General features: G+C 37.6%; 1 protein-coding gene across 8 annotated transcripts in view; it reads left to right on the top strand.

The window, feature by feature from the left end:
- Positions 1 to 18,183, top strand: part of CTNNA3 (catenin alpha 3) — a 1,832,183-nt gene that overhangs the window by 1,732,099 nt on the left and 81,901 nt on the right. The window contains exon 16 of one of the 8 annotated variants that reach the window (XM_017944530.3): positions 6,701 to 6,807. The exons of the other annotated variants lie outside the window; for them this stretch is intronic. Within the exon in view, the coding sequence (XP_017800019.3) occupies positions 6,701 to 6,752 (52 nt within the window). The 3' untranslated portion in view covers positions 6,753 to 6,807. Of the gene's footprint in view, positions 1 to 6,700; positions 6,808 to 18,183 lie in introns of those variants that run through there. 8 annotated transcript variants of the gene reach the window in all.

Genomic DNA, 18,183 nt, shown 5'->3' with positions numbered 1-18,183 from the left:
GTGAAGAGGGACGCCTTTTGGATGCCAGCTCCTGGAGTAAACATATTAGACTTCTTGGAGCTGATCCCACGGAACAGGCACAGTCTTAATGATTTCAGCCTTCTGGGAAAATGTCATCTTTTTTTCCCAGTAAGGGGCAAAAAAGCTATTCAGCACCAATGTGTAAGCCACGAAAATAAATTCTCTGAGTTTCCTCCTGAAAACTGCAAAGGATTTGAATATATTCAGAGTAAGCTTCCTGTCACATGGCTGTTGGTTTTCTCATTTTCTATCTTTTCTTCCTAAATAACTTCACTTAATTGAGACCCAATATCTCATGTTTCAATGATTGTCTTCAAAAAAGAAACACTGGGGTTTGGGGGGAAGTTCCAGGCAGTAGAGAAAGGCAGCCTTCTCAGCCTGGTTCAATATGCTCAAATGCCATCATATGGTTTTCAGGAGTATTTGAGGAAAAGGTTGAGGCCTATTTTCAGAAAGACAATTGGCAGACCTTAAATGAAATAGATCTTTTGTAGGAAAAAGGCTGTGACCTAATACATCCTGGCAGTGTGACTTAAGGCACACTGCTGGGGGAGCACCACAACACGCACAACTTCTAGGAAGGAAGGAGGGGAAGTAGGAAGGGAGGGAGGGAGGGAGGAGGAAAGGATGGAAGAGAGGGAGGGAGGGAGGAAGGAAAGGAGGAAGAGAGGAAAGGAAGGAAGAGAGGGAGGTAGGAAGGAAGGAGGAAAGGAAGGGAGGAAGGAAGGAGGAAAAGGAAGGGAGGGACAGAGGAAGGGAGGAGGAAACGAAGGAAGGGAGGGAGAAAGGAAGGGAAGGAGGGAGGGAGGGAGGATCTAAAAGCCTGGCTTATATTCCTTTCAGAATGACACCAACGTAAGATCCTCCAGATGGTGCTACCTAATATAAAGCCAAGTCCAAATATTTAAGTATGGTGTTAGTCTATTTTGTCCTGAGACACAAATTTTTTTATAGCAAGGACACATCCACATGAGAAGGAGGATCACTCACAGCTGCACATGATGCTGAATAACTACCGTATTACAGTGATTTTGCTTTATCATTTATTAATTGAAGAGGCATTATGCTGTATCATTTTGCAATAGATAAATAATTGGATGTTAGGCTTCATGAAGGGTGGAGGGTGGGAGAAGGAAGAGGACCAGGAAAAATAACTAATGGATATTAAGGCTTAATACCTAAGTGATTAAATAATCTGATGGAGAGAAAAAAAGTTTTAAATAATGTATGAGTCTGAACTAGAGCTGATTATTTAAAATTTTTAAATCGTACCCTTTAAAAATTGACTTTAGGTCACTGCACAATATAATAATTCAATAAAGCATGTAAATCAATTGAGAGCAGCAAAAGTGACACATTAACATGAAAACTAGCTGCATAACTCAGCATGTCTCAAGTCATACTCAGTCTGAATAAGCTGATTGAAAATCGTAAGCTTTACAGTATCCTAAAATTTATTGACCTGTAGCTATACCAGACTAGAATGGTGGTGGGGGGGCTGCGGGTGGCAAAGATCAGGTGCCAAAGATCTTGTCATCTCAGAAACAACAACAAGGCCTGAGACTGGTGGCAAGGCGGACCCTTGAACTAACTCTGAACTGAATCTATTAGCTGTGATTGGTCATGACTAAGTTAATGGCTCTTTCGCCTTTGTGTGTTTCTTCAACTGGACCTTAGAATAATATTATGCCATGACCAGAATAAGAAGTGAGTTGGTAGGCTTTGAGAAGGTCAGATGCTAACTAATAATGGCTAAATTATATTATTTTCCTAAATTGAAAGTGATTATTTTCTGAGCTTATAAAATTTGGTCTGATATGAAAGGAGTAGGGGCAGTCAGTATATCACGGTGGTTTAAAGCAAAGCTGGAAAACATGCCCAGGCTCTGTAAGAATCATGTGCATGATTAATGCTGAGGCCGCTGCCAACAGGAAAAAGAGGGACTCCCACAGTCAGAAAGTATGATTGTATTTATAGTACATTGACTTTGATTAATGTGCACACTCAAAGAAGTAGTGTGTGGAAGGCAAGAAAAGACCTGTTTTCAAATGTTGGTGCTGAGTACAGATTTCCCATTATGTCCAGAGAAGGTGTCAATGAATAGTGACTTTTAGTCTTTTGGTTTGCGGGGTGTGTGGGGGTGTGGGTGAAGAGGACATTACAGGGGTAACTTTCCCATGTATGAGGGAAGGTAAAAATGGCTTTCCGGCACAGTGCGGTGGCTCACGTCTATGATCCTAGCACTTTGGGAGGCCAAGATGGGCAGATCATGAGGTCAGGAGATCAAGACCATCCTGGCTAGCATGGTGAAACCCCGTCTCTACTAAAAATACAAAAAAATTAGCCGGGCGTGGTGACAGGCTCCTGTAGTCGCAGCTACTTGGGAAGCTGAGGCAGGAGAATGGTGTTAACCCAGGAGACTGAGCGTGCATTCATCTGAGATTGCGCCACTGCACTCCAGCCTGGGTGACAGAGCAAGACTCCCTCTTTAAAAAAAAAAAAAAAAGGCTTTCCTTGTGCGTTCTTACTACTCAAGCACTCATGTGAGTTTGGAGAGTCACCACTGAGAAGTTTATACTACATCTCACAGTTTCAATAACCAGTCACTTTTAAGGGGATTATTAAGTAGTTTTAACTATAATGTCATCCTTAAGCGATGCCTTTAAGTATGTAGTACTTATATAGTTTTTGAATGTCTTATGAAAACATGTACTAGGGTTTTCAAGGCCCATGGGTGCCAAAGAGGAAATGAGTATATATAATAATCACCTGAAAAATGTTCTCTTCTACCCTAGAAGAGGTTTTGCTTCTTCCTCTTGCCCCATGCCACAGCCTTATGTGCTTTCAGGGAGTGTATATATAATGTGTAACACCAGGAGAGGGAAAAGGCACGTTAAACTTAATATGTGGTATATGGGGGAAGGAGAGTAGCACCAGATACATAAGGTGTCTTCCCAGGTAATTCTGGTTCTCTCAGGTCTCCAAATTTTTCCAGGCCACCCCCCTTTGATATGAATTGTAAGTAAAGGAGCATATGGCTAGCAAATAATTAAGAACTAAGAACCTGACCCTTTCGCTGAAAGTTGGAATAATATAGGTCATGTTAAAAAATAACTGGCAATCTAGAGAAATAATCACCATAACACACTCAATTTATCCCAATGGTTGATTTGATTTAAATGCAGGAAAATCAATAGTTTCATCATAGAAACTGATTCTGACTACTTGGTAGTGACTCTTGAGGACTGTGTAGGCTAAATAATGGCTCTCCAGAATGTCCACCTTCAAATTCCCAAAACCTGTGAAGAGAGGTTATTGTAAATCATCTGTGTTGGTCCAATGATATTATAGGAGTCTTTTCAAGAGCATAGGAGAACAGAAAGGAGAACGACATAAATGTGATAACAGAAGCACACATTATAGTGATATGCTTTGGAGATGAAAGAAGAAACCACAAGCCAAGGAATACAGGCAGCCTCTAGAAGCTGAAAATGGTGAGAGAATGGATTCGCCTCTCAGAGCCTCTAGAAGGAACTAGCACTGCTGACACCTCCCTTCTAGCCTAGTGAAACTTACTTTGGACTTCTCAGTTCAAGAAATATAAAATAATAAATTTGTATTGTCAACACATTGGTTAATAATTTCTTACATCGGCAGTAAGAAACTAATGCAAGAATTGCATGAAGGAAAATTAGTAGAACAACTGATACAAGAGTGATGCCAGTCATGGGTTATAGAGGGAACAGTAAGAATTAGAATGCATGCAACTACCAACTCTACTTTTCTCTTTAGGGTGATGCAAGAATATCCTTGCCATTGAAAGAGAGAGCAGAGGAGAGTGGCAGTGTTTCTTGGATAGCTATGCTCTTTAGATATTATAACAAACAAATTTAGTCAAAAAATAGGCTGAAGTCCTTAGAAGAACTTCTACCTAGAAACCACAGTTTTCACTAGTGTAAAGTTTCTTAGCTAACATTAATGGCTATTTTTGTTGGTTCTAGGGAACATCGGATGATCAATCATGGACCCCCACAACTAAGTTACATGTCTCTTTGAACAAAATGTCCAATTGGAGGAGAAAACAACAGTAGTTTCCCCCCTTGGTCTATCTCTTTTCAGACCCAAGTAGAATAGGAAAATTAAAAAAAAGGAAAAGAAAAAGATAAATGCCAGGTTGCTGATGAAAGAAATTCAACCAAAGAAGAGGCTATTTATTTTGTAATCCTTGGGATTGGTTCAGGTAGACAGAGAATAATGTTTTAATCAGATCCACTTAGAACAATGGCTGGGAATATCTTGTTTCTGTGTATTTATTTGCAACATATAAAACATTCCACTGATTCTGAAGTACCTATCGAATTTCAGTGCTTTAAGATGCATACTGATATAAAACCTATGGTGATGCTTTCACCGCATGATTTGTTTTTAATTGGCTCTGAAAACATGGATTTAAACTCCTTGCTATTCAATTGAAACTGATCTGTATTCTTATATGTTGGAGAAAAGTTAAAAAAGTGTTGAGCGTCTCAAATTCTGTTTTCTTGTTTATTGGACAAAGATAATAGATTTTAGGAGCAGAGTGGGCATGCAAAGCAGCATATGATGTGATGTGCACAATAATGGGCGTAACCATGCTGTGAATGACTGCCCTTAAATGTGTGTAGTGCGAAAGGTGTGTAGCTGTATGCAGCAGTGCTGGGTATGAGAAGTGAGTAAGAAAAGTAAGCAATTGCAACAGTGCCTGGAACATTGTAAGCACATAATAACACAATAATGTTTGTTATTATGTATGTTTTCAGTACAAAATCACACACAAAAAAATATTAAAGCCTCAGACTTACAAAGTCCTGGAGAAAATAGTCTGTTTTACTAAAGACAAAAATCAAAATTATTTGACTTGCTGACCTCTATTTTGCCCGCAATATAACAAAAAACAAACCTTGCCAAAGAAATTCTTCATTCTAATTCTACCTTTGGTTTCACCTATGAGTTTCATGGTTTTTTTTTCCCTCCAAGAAATTCTTCTGTGAATTCTATAATCTGTCTAGGATTTGTTACAATACTAACAGGTAAAGGGTAAATTAGGGTGTTTGAGGACTGAAGAACAGAAAAAAAAAATTATGTCTAGGATTTCTTTAGAAAAGTAGTTGTGAATTTGAGGAAAGGAATTCCTTCTCTCTCTCTCTCTCTCCCTCTCTCTCTCTGTCTCTCCACATACACACACACCACCACCAGCACCACCAGCACTACCACCACCACCACTACCAACAGCAGCAGCAACAGCAACAGTAATGAAGTATTCTCCCAGTTTGGTTTCCCAAAGTATCTTGGAAATACACTCTATCCTTGTTTCATAAGCAAATGCAACTTTGAATATGGAACACTATTGTTATGTACAAAGTAGAATTCTTGTAATTTTTGTTTTTAATAATAGATCCTCTAGATGGTGACAACTTCAAAATAAGAAATAAAATTGGTCTTGTGCCCAGGCAGAGTATATGTCATGTAATTATAGCTGTATTAGTGAAGTGCCTCAGTTCTTTGCCAATTTTTCCCATCTACTTGGTGACATCTAAAATTTCCTTTCACAAGGAACACTGCCTTTTGTTGCTGAAATGAAAATAAATAAAATACAGGATTTTAGCACTCCTGGGATCATGTGCAAAGGCAATGCTGTGAGTTCATAAAACCCTGTTTTCTTTTCTTTCCTGGACCAAATAGAATACATTTCCCAGCTTTCTTTGTAGTTACGTGAGTCCTTGTATCTCATTTCTAGAATATGGGTGGGAGTGGTGTGTGTCAATTTCTGTTCCAACCCCAGAAGTCTCCTATGAGATCTATTCTCATTCCTTTCTGTTGTTGGATATCTGGATGCAATGACTCCCTGCAGAGGACTCTGCAGCCTTAGGGGACAGGATATCTTGTAAATAGAAGATACCTGGGTCCTTGAACAACTACGTGGTACATAGCCCACCACCCCACAATCCGCAGCAACTATGATGTGAGAGTGGAATAAACTGAATTGTGCTAAGCTACTAAGACATTTTGATATTATAATAGCAGTTAGGCTAATCTGAATAATATGAAACAAGAGGAACAGAAATGAGACAAATATATACAATGTCAGAGAAACATTTTCCCTCTTTCATGGCGCAATACATTTTTCAGACTTGAGTCCCAAAAATTCTTCAGGATACTAATTACTCAACATGATTGGTAGCTGATTATTCATTAACTGATTTTCCGAGGACTTTTACGGGGTCCTCAAAACTTTAGAATGACACTTTACAAAAGAAAGTAACAGCCAGAGGGAGAAATTTGCCTAATTAAAGTTTCATGTTTGAATAGTAGAAGAACCGTATGTCCTTGCTTGAGTCTATATCTCTTTTCAACTCATCATTTTTGGTTGCTTCCATGATAATTACTTTTTTTTTTCTTTTTTATCTAATACAGAATTACAAGTAAGGGAATTCTGGTGGTAGAACTGCCTTACTCTTATAATTTAGCTCTATTTTTGTAGAGCTAATTTATTTAATCCTAGGAAGTTATACTACCACAAATATCTGTCACTAAGAGTAAATAAATTCTGTAATAGGAGGTAAATAACAACTTTAAACAATAACAACTACACAGAGGGAGAGTTTATGTGTGTATATATTTTATATTCCTTTTTTCTTAGTGAAAGAATATATGGACAAGGCTCTGCAAAGTACTACTGTCAGCAGGTGTAAGAAGGAACTCAATATAATCCATTCATTGGCGTTACCTGGCAAGTACTGTAATTTTGGAATTTAAAAAAGTGAAAAGGTGCTGATGTACCTTAAGAACAGTAAAAACTAAGTAAATAAAATGAAAAAGTAGATTTTTATAAAATATAATTATTTGTAAAAGGAGAAGGAAAGAAAAAATGACATTCGATGAACATCTACTATGTGCCAAATGTTGTGTAAAACATTTGATTTTCTATTCCTTACCATGTGACAAATGCCACAATTTTACTTTAATGAACAGAAAATAAGCTCAGACCGGCCGGGCGCGGTGGCTCAAGCCTGTAATCCCAGCACTTTGGGAGGCCGAGACGGGCGGATCACGAGGTCAGGAGATCGAGACCATCCTGGCTAACACGGTGAAACCCCGTCTCTACTAAAAATACAAAAAAACTAGCCGGGTGAGGTGGCGGGCGCCTGTAGTCCCAGCTACTCGGGAGGCTGAGGCAGGAGAATGGCATAAACCTGGGAGACAGAGCTTGCAGTGAGCTGAGATCCGGCCACTGTACTCCAGCCTGGGTGACAGAGCGAGACTCCGTCTCAAAAAAAAAAAAAAAGAAAATAAGCTCAGACCAGCAAAGTCACCTACTGAAGACTACATGGCTAATCAGTGGCAGTCCTGGGATGCAGACAAAATTTATTTTTCAAGTCTGTATTCATTTCAATCTACTTTATTGCAGCATTAAATTTGAATGTTAGAAATAAAATGATTGTGTCTAAAGCTAAGACTCTCAGATAAAAGTTCCATTTGTTATATTATAAATAAACATCAAAGTGCAATCTCCCATGTAGCAAGGCACATGGAATGGCTGAGTTTGAGTGTAGTGTTCAGAACCCAGGGAGAAGGAGAGAGGGAAGAAAGGTAATGGGAATAAGAGACAGAAAGAAGTAATAATATCTCAAGAAAGAAACCCCAGGGCTGTAGGCTACTGGGGACATTTCAACCACTTGTCATGACCCCTAAAATCTATACAATGTAGTGTGTATATATATATATTTTATTTTACTGGGACAGAGATTTAGGCTGTATTCCTTGAGGCTGCTATGTTTGACAAAGTTATTGTTGGTGGACCTCCCAACTACCCATCACCTATATTTAACCCTGGTCTTCAATCTGTTGCATTAATGGTAATGTCCATCAATGGCTAAGGTGATATTCTAATATTTTAATTTTTAACTCGATGTGTTGTATGGGAGGCAACATAGCATAGTTGATGAAAGTGGACTCTGTAGCCACATTCCCTGAGTTCAAATCCCATCTCCAATATTTACTAGCTGTGAAACTTGGTCAAGCTATGTTTAACTTGTCTGTCAGTTTGCTCATCTGCAAAACAAGCACAAGAGTAACTATAAACGTAGGGATTATTATACTGGTAAAATTAGCGTGTGTATAGAATAGTGTTTGGCAAGCAGAAAATGCTAAATGTGCTAACTCTTAATTCCAGAAGAAAATATATGCTATTATTGTTTTCATTTATAAAGTGAACCACTATGTTATGGGGCTTATTCTATATAAATATCAAAGGAAAAAAGGATTAAGGAGAAAGTTTTTGGTCTTAAATACTATTATGGTATCAAAGATTTAGGGACTAAAAATGTAAATAATATAATTAAGCTTTCTGTTTTGTTTTTGCATGATAGCAGAAACTACCAAATCATTTCATAGATATTCACTATCCCTAAAAAGACAAAATAACTCTGTGAAAACATTTGGTATTTTTTGTTTTTAAACCATAGCCCTAGTTAATTGACCTGTTTCTGATCACCTTAACCGTCTTATTTCTCGTTTTAATCAAAAGAGAAAGGAGGGAGGAGATGAAAGCCGGAAATGAGATGAAGTCAGGGGTAGGAAAGAGAGTCAAGGATGGGGCAGTGTCAGAAATGGCTGGCAGGTTTATGCCAAGCCAATAAATTAAGTTTCAAATATATTCCTTTCACTTATCTTAATAAAATGTCTATGGTATTACCATCACTGGGTTATTGTAGCCTTTTTCATTGTATTTTCTAACCCATAATGTTTTAAAATTATCTTTATTACATTTTACTTTCTTTAATTGACAAAATGTATATATTTATTGTGTACAAGATGATGTTTTGAAGTATGTATAAAAATTGAATGGCTAATTAACATATGCACTACCTCAGCTAGTTGCATGTGGCAGGCCCTCTACTTCAGAGCTTGATCTGCTTTTTATTTTATTTTTTTGGATTATTATTGTAACCACTGTTTATTAAAGACTTCTGACCTCTGATTTCTTTAAAATATTTTTGATCTCTAACCCTTTCTCGTCTAGGTCTTTTTCTGTAGGATCCAACACAGTAATTTAAGATGCTATTTGCTGACAGGAGATCCCAAGAACCCATTATGAAAATGAAGGCAGCAAACAACCTTTGAATATATTTCCCAATTTAAAAAGCCTTCATTACATAGTACATTTCAGGCTGAGAATTTTAAAAATTTATCATAGTTTCAGTAATTGTAGAATCCTCTCGAAGTTTGGCATGATATAGACTCATTTGTAAAATGTGTATTTTGTTTGGCATTCAGTAGGAAGCTTGCCAGGCAATACATTTAATTAAGAACATGAGGAAGAGAATAATTGTGGTTTGGCATAGTGTATTATCATTACTTTTAGGTTCTACATGTGTTTAAGATAGTGGTCTCCTAACAAGGTATGCATTTGAAACTAGAGGTAATTTCCCTTCCATCAGTCCAGGGTTTTGAAACAGGGAAACCTACTATTTTGAGGGGAAGGGTACTTTAGCTGCTCTTTAGATATAACACTGTCTATCATTTAAGCTATGGGAGCCTTAGCTGCTCTCCTTAGAAACAACCTTTGTCCATTGTTTAAGACCTTGAAAATTGATGCATTGCCTTTCAGGAGCGTAGACAGCTTTATTTAAGTTTAACTTTCTCTAGAGATGCATTGAAATAATGAAATGCAATGCCTTTCTTGAACATAATCATGTACATAACATCTAGTCCTGCCTGATGTGTAAAGTAAATTTGATAAGAGCAACTCAAATATTGTAATGATTAATGTTGATTTTATTTTATTACGAAGCAAACTTTGTCAGCAGATTCAGAGAAAACGTGGGATGATAACCATCTATGAGACGAGGTTTCCATTGTGTTAGACATGCTGTTTCATTTTTACAGGGAAACTTGCTAATAATGATTTTGAGAAGCACCATGGGAAAAAGGGCAATGAAAGGGCCTTTTTTGGCTTACAGGGCACAAGTATTTTAGGTTCAGATTTTCAGGTATAGAGTTCTTTGATCATTTAGCTTTGCATGAATCAACTCTGTCTTTTATCACTACATAGTGCTATTCTTCTTAGTGAACAAAGACTTTCTTCTAATAACACATCTTATTGGATTTAATATTAGGGCATCTATTCTCAAGGTCAGTTCAAGGCATAAATAAGATATGCACCAAGATTGTTTTCACTCCCTGTCTTTTCTTTAGCAACTGCATTTTGGTCTCTCAGAATTTTTCTTTTCTCACTCTAGCTAGTTTATTCCTTTCTCCCCTCTTCACTATCCCTCTTTCCTTTGAAGCATCAAAACAATTGCTTTAGTGAGTTGTTTCTTCAGGGCCCTATTCTCTGCTAGGGACAAGGAAGAGAAATCTAATAATTAAAGCCCTGAAATTCAGTGTGGTAAGACTCAGTAGAGAGTTAGGAAATATAGAGAGAAGTGGTTTTAAATGGATGGAACAGCTGCATTCATTCAGATAATCATTCATTTATTTTTTTCAAAAAAGAGAAGATAGAAAAATATCCCCTTATCATATTTCAGTCCAGTTGCACATCTTTAAAGAAACGAGTTCTTTGTGAAAGGATCCAATTATATAGGTGTTTAGCTACTCATTCACAGTAATGTGTCAAAAACAGTATGCATTTTTTCTCACAGAAATGCTGTTCTTGTATCAAAATGGTCACTCACTCAGGAAACAAATGGAAAATTTTTCCAAAACTTAAAAGCATACTTCTTGCTTTTTTCCTACCTTGCAGAATCCTGAAATCAACTCAACTTTTATACTGTGGCATTAGGAACCAAGATAACATGACTCCAGCTTTATACTCAACTACTCTGATATAGTTCCCTTTTTTTTTTTTTTTTTTTTTTTTTGAGACAGAGTTTCATTCTTGTGGCCCAGGCTGGAGTGCAATGGCATGATCTCGGCTCACTGCAACCTCTGCCTCCCGAGTTCAAGTGATTCTCCTGCCTCAGCTTCCCGAGTAGCTGAGATTACAGGCAAGCACTACCATACCCAGCTAATTTTGTATTTTTAATAGAGATGGGATTTCTCCATGTTGGTCAGGCTGGTCTTGAACTCCCAACCTCAGGTGATCCACCCATCTCAGCCTCCCAAAATGCTGGGATTATAGGCATGAGCCACTCCGAGACGTTTTTCTTTTACTTAACAGCAAGTAAACAGATTCAAGGAGAACTGAGAGGAACAAAAATAAACCATGTAAGGAAGAATACATGAATGGTGTTCTTGTAGGCCTTGTTGACTTTCTGGTACTCTCTGAGTTTAGACATCCCATCCTTTCCCTATAGGAAAATTTCTTTCTCTCTCTCATGCTTAAATCATGATGCTTAAATGGCATAACTTAGTAATGAGCAAACAAGATCAGATCAAAGGGTGGGAGGGGTAAGATCATGTAAAGAGACCCAGGCCACCACTCTCCACTTCCAACTGTAGTATCCTCTTGGCTAACCCAAGATGTGTATACCAATCGACCAATGTGCAGCACCAGACTTTATATTTCACCAACATTTGGCTGGATTATTTTAGATGAACAGATAGTATGTCATTTCAGTACTTCTTCTTCATTGTCCTAAGACCTAATTCATTTATTTCTGGATTTTTTTTCACTTATCTCAGCAATACTGTCAACATTTTCCTTTTAAGTGATGCTAGAATTAATGGATTTACTTAGGTAAGTCTTGGGGTAGCTCCTCTCTGGAAGCAGGAGAACCACTATGAGACAAACTAGAAGATAAATTTAATTTGTATTTCCATGTGGAAGGCCTTAGATTACACATTTCTTAGGCTTGGACTTTCCATGTTTGAATCAATTGTGGAGAATAGATAATGGGATAAAAACAAAACACAATTAATGACTGTGAAAACAGATTTAAAAGAGAAAGATTGGAACAGGGACTCCAAGATGGCTGACTAGAGGCATTCAGCAATTGCCTCCTCCACAAAGAAAAACTAAAATAGCAAGAATGCAATCATACTTTGAATACAGCATCTAAGACAGAACACTGGAATTCAACAGAGGAGTGTCAGGAAACACCTGCAGCAAAACAAACAAACAAACAAAAAAAAAAAAAAAAAAACAAGGAAGCAAGGCAGCCAGCTTGGTCAGGATCACCTGGGAACTTGGAGAGTCACCCCAGTGTGGGAAAATGGAAAATGCCCCAGCAGTCCACATTCCCATCATGGACTCCTGCAACCCTAGTCACAGGAGAGTTCCTCGACCCCTGCAGACCATAAGGCTCCCACAGGGAGCAGTCTGGATAGTGTGTGATGGCATCGCTCCACATAGGTAGCTCTTGCTGGGTCCCACGCACACCCTGAGTCCTAAGCAGTTGCAGCACAGTGTTATTTTGAGAATGTGACCCAAACCAGACTGCATCTCTCCCTGGGGCCCAGCAGCCCCTGCATTCCTACATCCCTAGAACCCCACTGACATCTCCCTACATCCCTTACAGGACTGCAGTGGCATGAGAGTGATTAGACTCAGCAGAACAGCAGGGTCCTCAGCACTATAGAACACACAGCATCTTGCACCCCAGGGTATAGGTGGTGTAGCAGGCAAAGCAGAGTGCCCCTGGGACAAAGGGAGCCAAAGCATGTGCTCCCAGAACTTGAAACTTGCCTGCCTGGGGCTGCTGCTACTGATAGCAACTCTGCCTCCTCAGCAATCCTCAGCTTGCGCATGCTCTGAAGACTGGCTCTCCCCACTGCTGCTGCTTCCGCCAATTCTGGACACTGCAGCACATATTTCCAAGAGCCTGAGAGCCAACTGGCTGTGACTGCCATCACTGAAAATAACCCCAATTCCCAGAAACAGGCCCACAGTGTACTTGCACGTGCCTCGAGGATGGATTCTCCCTGCTCATGGCTGCCATCGTGGTCACCACCCAGCACTTTACCAGGGGAGCCCAGGTTTCATCTGGCCTGCTGACCACAGCCTATACCAGTGGCACAACAGAGGGGGCCTAATGACAGGCTTGTCTGGCCTGGCAACATCCCCCATGCCTGGGCACATTGCCTAGGGAACTGGGAATGATCTTGCCCCACCCGCTACCACTGGTATCAGTGCAAGTATTTCAGAGGCCTAAGGGCAGGCCCACTCAGCTCATCACAGCCACCACTAACAGAAGCATGTTTCATCTGTGAGCCCATAGGGTTGTCCTGTCACAGCTATGGCCATTGTTCATGCCGTGCATGCTACCCAGGAGCTTAATGAACCGCATGACCCAATACTGCCACTGCCAGAACCCAGGAAAGCCACCTGGAGGTCCAAGAATTAGCCTGCTTAGACCTAATTACATTGGTGCCCATGCACGCTGCCTGGGACCCAAGGACAGCTATGCTTGGCCCACCACTGAGGCCTGAGGACCAACCCACCTGCAGTTCCCATCCCCTATAAAGCCTTGCACTAACAGCCACAGCCTAAGTGACAGAGGGAATCACAGACACCACTGAGGCTCTTTACAGACAAATGAATCACATGGAGGCTACATTACTGCATGCACCCAGAATCAAAGCTAACGTGCCCTATGAAAGCAACACTACAGATAGATCTTCAGGACCTTCCTCTACAAAAGCCAATCCAAAAAAATAAAGAAGCGACTTACACCATATACAAATATATCAATGAAAGGACAAAAGAAACATTAAATGTCAAGGAAATATGCCACATCTAAAGAAACACAATAATTGTCCAGCAAGATATTACAATAAAAAAGAAATTAATGAAACGATGAAAAAAGAGTACAGAGTAATAATATTTAAAAAGCTCAGTGCTCAGTGAGATACAATAGAACACAGATAAAGAATACAAAAAAATTAGAAGAGACAATTCAGAACATAAATGAGAAATTTACGAATGTGATAAGTATCATAAAAAAGAAACAAAAATTCTGGAACTAGGAATTCAATGAATGAAATACAAAATTCATGTGAGAGCTTCAACAACAGATTTTATTATGCACAAGAAATAATTTTATAGTGGGAATAAAGGATTTTTTAAATAACTTGGTCAGACAAAATAGAATAAATAATAAAAAAAGATTGTACAAATCCTGTGTAACACATGGGGCTCCATAAAGTAACCAAAGTTTCAAATTCTGGGTATTCATTCCCAGAATTTGAACTCAAAACATAAGTTGAAGAGAAGTCCAAAGTCATAGAAAATCTATTTAGTATAATGATCCTTGGAAACTTACAAGTCTTAGGAGAGATGCGAACATCCAGATCCAGAAAGCTTAAAGATCCCCAAATAGATTCAACCCAAAAAGGTCTTGTTAAAGGCAAATTATAGCCAAATTGTTGAAAGTCAAATACAAAGAAAGGATTTCTAAAAACAGGAAGAGAATGATGTTAAGTCAAATATAAAGGAAACCTTATTAAAACTAACAGCAGATTTTTCAGCAGAAAAATTACACATCAGGAGAGAATGAGATGATATATTCATAGAGCTGGGAGGAGAAGAACCAAAAAGAAGTCAATCAAGAACACTATACCCAGCAAAACTGATCCTTCAGCTATAAAAAAGAAATAAAGTCTTTCCCAGACAAGCAAAAACTGAGCAAATTTATTACTTTCCTGTGTTTTCATGACTCCTTTAAAAGGTTCTTATATCTGAAAGTGCAAAGATGATATCTATTATCATGAAAACACAAGAAAGTATAAAACTTACTGATAAACATACAAATGTAGAAACTACTCAAATAGTACAACTACAGAAAAACACCAAACCTTAATGATAAACAATAAGAAAGAAAGGAACAAACTATACACAAAACATCCAGAAAACAATTTACAAAATGACAGAAATAAGTCCTGACACATGAATAATAACCTTGAAGGTAAATGAATTAAATTTTGCTCTTAAAAGAAATAGCATGGTGGCTCAGACCTTTAATCTCAGCACTTTGGGAGGCTGAGGCAGGGAGATCACGAGGTCAGGAGTTCGAGACCAGTCTGGCCAACATGGTGAAACCCCATCTCTACTAAAAATACAAAAATTAGCCGGGCACAGTGGCACATGCCTGTAATCCCAGCTACTCAGGAATGAGGCAGGAGAATCTCTTGAACCCAGGAGGTGGAAGTTGCAGTGAGCTGGATTGTGCCACTGTACTGCAGCCTGGGTGACAGAACAAGACTCCGTCTAAAAAAGAAAAAAGATGGAAACGGGCTGAATGGATTTGAAAACAAAAACTAAAACCAAAAACAAGGACCACGTGACTCAACTATCTACTGCCTCCAAGAAACTCACTTAACTTGTAAAGACATATAGAATGAAAGTAAAGGGATTGAAAAAGATATTTTGTGCAAACAGAAACCAAAAGTGAGCATAAGTATCTCTATTTATATCTGATAAAAACATATTTAAGTCAAAAACAGTAAAAAAGAGACAATGAAGGTCATTATATTAAAGATAAAGGGATACATCAAGCAAGAGTATATAAAAATTATAAATACATATGCACCCAATATGAAACCATCCAGATATATGAAGGAAATATTATTACATCAAAAGGGGGAGATGTACTCCAATGCAGTAATAATTGAGACTTCAACACTCAACTCTTAGCATTAGAGAGATCATCCAGAGAGAAAATTTAAAAAGAAACATTGTATTTAAACTGCACTTTAGACCATATTGAACTAAGAGGCCAATCTACAGAGCATTTTATTGAACAGTCGTAGAATATACATTTTTCCCATAAGCACATAGACATTCTGTAGGATTGACCATGTCAGGCCACAAAGCAAATCTTAACAAATTTTTTAAAAGTTTTTAAAAAGTTAATAGGATACCAAGTATCCTCTTATGCCACAATCTAATAAAACTAGAAATCAATAAAAAGAGGCATTTTAGAAGTTGTACAAATACATAGAAATTAAACAACAATCTCCTAGACAACCATCAAGTCAATGAAGAAATTAAGTAGGAAATCAAACAAGTTTCTGAAAAAATGAAAATAAAAACACAACATTCCAAAACCTATAGGATAGAGCAAAAGCAGTGCTAAGAGGGAAGTTCATAGCAATAAATTGCTACAATAAAAAAGTAGAAATGTTTCACATAAACAACCTAATGATGCACACATCAAGGAATTAGGAAAGCAAGAACAAACTAAATCCAGAATTAGCACAAAGAAAGAAGTAATAAAGATCAGAGCAGAACTAAATGATACAGAGACTAAAAAAAAAATACAAAATATCAATAAAGCAACAAGTTGGTTTTGTGAAAAGATAAAAAAATTAAATAACCTGCTATCTAGACTAACCAGGAAAAGAGAGAATACCCAAATAAACAAAATTACAAATGTAAAAGGAGGCATTACAATTGACATCACAGAAATGCAAAAGATCATCAGACACTATTATTAACAGTTAACATTTACAAACTGGAAAACACAGGGGAAATGAATAAATTCCTGGGATCACAAAACCTACCAAGATCAAGTCTGGAAAAAATAGAAAATCTGAACAGAACAATAATGCATAATAGATTGAATCAGTAACAAAATGTCTCCCAACGAAGAGAAGCCCAGAATTGGATCCTTTATTGCTGAATTCTACCAAACTTACAAAGAATAACTAACATTGATTTTCCTCAAGCTGTTCCACAAAATTGAAGAGGAGGGAATTCTCCCTATTTCATTTTATGAGGCAGCATTATCCTCATACCAAAACCAGACAAGAGTACAAGAAAGAAAGAAAACTATAGGTCAATATCCATGATGAATGAGACATAAAAACCTTCAACAAAATACTAGCAAAATGAATCAAACAGAACACCAAAAAGATAATACATGTTAATCAAGTGGGATTTATCCTTGGGATGCAAGGATGACTCAATATACACAAATCAATAAACATGATACATCATATCAAAAGAATGAAAGATTTAAAAATGTGATCATCTCAATAGGCTCAGTAAAAGCATCTGATAAAATTCAAGATCTTTTCATGATAAAAACTTTCAAGAAACTAGATTTAGAAGGAACGTACCCCAATATAATATAGGCCATATAATTACAAAGTCACAGCTAACATCATACTGACTGGGGCAAAGCTGAAAGCCTTTCTATCAAGATCTGGAACAAGATGAGGATGCCCACTTTTATAACTCCCTTTCAAGATTCTAGTACTGAAGGTTATCAGCCAGAGCAATCAGGAAAAAGAAAGAAAAGGCATCCAAATTGGAAAAAGGGAAGCCAAATTGTCCCTCTATGAAATGAAATTATCTTATATTAAGAAAAACCTAAATACTCCACCAAAACACTCTTAGATTTGGTAAATTAAGGAAGGTTGCTGAATACTAAATCAACATACAAAAATCAATAGCATTTTTATACATCAGTCTGAACAATGTGAAAAAGAAATCAAGAGGCGATCCCGTTTAAAAGAGCTACAAATTTAAAAAAGCCTAGGAATAATTTTAACCAAACAAGGAACGACCTCTACAAGCAAAACTATAAAACACTGGTGGAAGAAATTGAACAAGACACAAAAAATAAAAAATATATCTCATGCCCATAGATCAGAATAATTAATATTGTCAAAATATCAATACTACCAAAATAAATCTACATTTTCAGTGGAATTCTTTCAAAAGAGCAATGACATTCTTCACAGAAACAGAAAAAACAATCCTAAATATTACATATTAATAGAACCACAAAAGTCCCCAAATAGCCAAAGCAATACTGAGGAAAAGAACAGGAAAAAGGACATGACACATCATACTACCTGGCTTCAAAACATATCATAAGGCTATATAACCAAAAAAAGCATTGTATGAGCATAAAAATAGACACATAAACCAATGGAACAGAATAAAGAACCCAGAAGTAAATCCACACATTTATAACTAACTGATTTTCAACAAAGTTGGGAAGAACAGACACTGGGGAAAGGATGGCTCTTCAATAAATGGTGCTGGGAAAACAGGACAATCATACTCAGAAGAATGAAACTAGCCCCCTGTCTCTCACCATATACAAAAATCAAACCAAGATCAGCTAAAACCTAAACGTAAGATCCAAAATTATAAAACTACTTGAAGAAAACATAGGGGAAATGCTTCAGGACATTGGTCTCTACAAAGATTTTATTGCTAAGTCCTCAAAA

The sequence above is a fragment of the Papio anubis genome, chromosome 11, assembly GCF_008728515.1.
Source record: "Papio anubis isolate 15944 chromosome 11, Panubis1.0, whole genome shotgun sequence".
NCBI classification, from domain to species: Eukaryota; Metazoa; Chordata; class Mammalia; order Primates; family Cercopithecidae; genus Papio; species Papio anubis.
This window is presented reverse-complemented; position numbering and strand designations above follow the sequence as displayed.